This window comes from Hyposmocoma kahamanoa, unplaced genomic scaffold (assembly GCF_003589595.1).
Source record: "Hyposmocoma kahamanoa isolate Upper Pololo Valley unplaced genomic scaffold, ASM358959v1 202, whole genome shotgun sequence".
Taxonomy (NCBI): Eukaryota; Metazoa; Arthropoda; class Insecta; order Lepidoptera; family Cosmopterigidae; genus Hyposmocoma; species Hyposmocoma kahamanoa.
The window spans coordinates 569-3,617 of NW_020653726.1; the positions used below are offsets into that span (position 1 = coordinate 569).

At 40.8% G+C, this 3,049-nt stretch overlaps 1 protein-coding gene across 1 annotated transcript in view; it reads left to right on the forward strand.

Annotated features, from left to right (window-relative positions):
* The first annotated feature begins 1,784 nt into the window (after nt 1-1,784).
* Nucleotides 1,785-3,049, forward strand: part of LOC113227194 (O-acyltransferase like protein-like) — a 5,471-nt gene continuing 4,206 nt past the window's right edge. Inside the window, exons 1-2 of the mRNA XM_026460080.1 lie at nt 1,785-1,959; nt 2,543-2,681. Of these exons, the coding sequence (XP_026315865.1) occupies nt 2,625-2,681 (57 nt within the window). The 5' untranslated portion in view covers nt 1,785-1,959; nt 2,543-2,624. The remainder of the gene's footprint in view (nt 1,960-2,542; nt 2,682-3,049) is intronic.

Genomic DNA, 3,049 nt, shown 5'->3' on the forward strand with positions numbered 1-3,049 from the left:
TTCTAAAATACAATATTTTACAATTTTTTTATTCCCGACTTCTAAAAATATACAAAAATATATTGTTAATTCGGCATAAACTAAAACGCAAAATTATACTAGCAAAGTCCATAAAAGGCTCTTCGTCGTTATTGGGTTAGCTTTTGCCATTCTTCTTCGTATGGTCATGTGAATATGTTTAAAAAAATATATATAATATCGAAGATTTAAAAAAAAAACTTTAAAGCTGTATTTAATTAAGATAATATACAGGTAAGGTAAAAAAGACAAAAAAAGCTTAACTACTAGAAAGAGAAACTAGGATTTTTAAATTATATGAATAAAATTGGGTCCCCGCGGCAAGGTGCCCAAGATACTGGCAGCGTTCCCCCTTTGTATTGCTATGCTAATGCGTTGGGCAAGGTAGCTGCCAGCCCTTGGGTTTCCCAGACAGTCAATTAAATTTTTCGATAAAATTTTGCACAGATGAAGGGCACTGGGGCCTCACGGGCCAAGGGTTTCGACTCCAAAGGCTGTAAATAGGAAGTCGGAGCCGAGATCCTGGTACTTATTACATTTGATTCTTTCCGCCAGCTCAGCTGCGGAGCCAACCCTCTTGCTCATGTGCTGGAGATGGGATGGGGCAAGTGTATCGGCACATGTGGCATCCCACATCAGTGCCCGGCCCATACTCCAAGGGATGAGAGTAATTCTGTCCGGGCGTTTGCCATCTGTTCGCGACATGCCGCTTGGCTCGAGAATAGCGGGCACGTTAACAGTGGCTAAGGCCCGGCGGAAAATGTCATCGAGGGCTGCATGCCGGGAGATACGGCCGGCGCTCAGCTGGCAGGAAAGACTGTGGTGACTCAGAACACTTACGTCTTTGCTGCAAGGACACCGATGAGGGGAGCAAACTGGGACACCAAGACAGAAACCTGCAGCTATGCGAATGGTCTCGACGCTCAGAAAGGTACCGGTACTGGTAGAGGGGAAAGCGTGTAGCCAGTGGCCAGATTTCTACCTGGACGTCGCTTCCAGACGCACTCGGTCTATTGGGGTGCAATGATTCATTAAGTCATTTAAAGTCCTTTTGCACAGAATATTATCCAAGCTCCTTTGAATTTTGAGACAGGACGGAGAATTTTCGTTGAGGCAAGCCTGGTTCCAGACGTTTCTGGACTCAATTAAACACGTCACCTCGCAGTATGTTGGCGGAAGCCTTAGGATACTGCCTACGAGGTTGACCGTGTTGTAGATTGAGGACAAAAAGGCCGGAAGTGCTTGGCTGATATTCCTGATGCCTAGATCACCATGTCTGATGGGGAGGGTAGCTTGGGTCCAGGCATTATGGGTGAGATAGACGTTGAGAATGGATTCAAGAAGAGCTTTTAGGTCAGAATGTATTGACATCAGCTGATTATGGAATTTCCAAGCCCGACAGCAGCAAAGTACGTATGTAAATTTACGAACGAAAAGGCAATATTTTAAAATACAGATGGTATAGTGGGTATCTAGGCTCAGAAGCCTATCTGTACATGGGTTCATCTTTGAGATTGAATTTTGGAAAAAGGCTGGAATTTAGTCATCGAATATAGGTGCACCTAGGAAGCTAAGCTTGGATTCGTCAATGGGACGAATGTTGGGGGCAAAAGTATTAAAATTTGGAATGATTGTATCCCTGTTGGGATAAGATTGAGGGATATAAAGTTCGCATTTATCAAAATTTAATTGGAGGCCAATGGTGTTAAAACTGTTGATGATTTGGTTAAGGTCCGAAAGTACGATGTTTGCAGGGCCTCCTAGGGTTCCATCATCTAGGTACCAGACTTTAAGATTTGAATACAGATTTTGGATGATGGGATGGATGGCGAGACTGAAGATGGCAGGCCCCAGAAGATCGCCTTGCTGAAAGCCCACGGCAGATGATAGTTCATTTGCCCTGTAAACTAGTTTAGAGGGCTCACTATAGCATTGAAGGAGGTAATTGTGAATCTCTGGAACGTGTAGCTTCACCTCGTTCAGGAAAGCATCTCTATCCATCCTTTAAAGCTGTTATCGGATGTTATATACGTGATCGAACGTGTTTCTCACGCACGTTTGTTTAAGCTCTACATTTGTATTTGAATCTATACAAAATGCTGCTTTTTGAGCCCTTACGGCGCCATAAAAACGCGTCGTCTACGTGAATACTATTGTGCTACGTGCATAATGCACTTACTAGGAAAATTATTTGACCTGTTAAATACTTTTGTCAAAAGTTCTAGTCGTAGACTGACAGACGAATTTGTTTTATTTTTTTACATCTACATCGGAAACCCATTACGTCCCAGTTAAGTGCGGGAATTCATCTAAGCCAATAAGTTCGCAACCTAGAAAAATTAACTATGATGTACTTCACAATTGCTATAATCACATAACTGGCTTATGATCTCAAAAGTCTTAATATCGCAAGCCCTTTCGATGGCATTTGAATTAAAGACATGCCTCTTAAAATATGTGTTTCTATTTACAATTCTATCTTTGTTACCTAACTGCGGTTGGTTACTTTTTGTTTTTATTTTAGTGGGGACCCTGAAAGAGGTGCAAGATACTGGAGCCACTATTATAATAATACTTTACCAAGGTGTTCACCTTTCTTTGTGGGGATGTGCTTTGGATACTTGATCCACTATTGGCGAGAAAAGAATATTCGATTGTCAAGGGTAAGTTTTGAACCTCAGTTGTAGGACTGGTGATGGAAAGGTGATAATTATTTTAGTTTACTCGATAACGTTTTAGTACAAATGTTAATATTATTCTTGCTACACCACGAAAGAAAACTGCGCCTTGAATTTCCTAGAATAGTGCCTTAAATTTTGACAGTTTGCAAGACAGTCGTAGTAACCAATGATGTACCTTTTTAAGCCCCATGCATTTTTTCTATTTTAAACCAACTTGAAAATAGGAGTATGTTCTGTGTTCGACTGTATTTATTTTTTATGTATGTAATCGGTGAACACCGATTTCTTCGTAAATTGTAGACCGATTTTGATTTTTTTTGTTTGTTTTTTGTTTTATGTTATATATATAT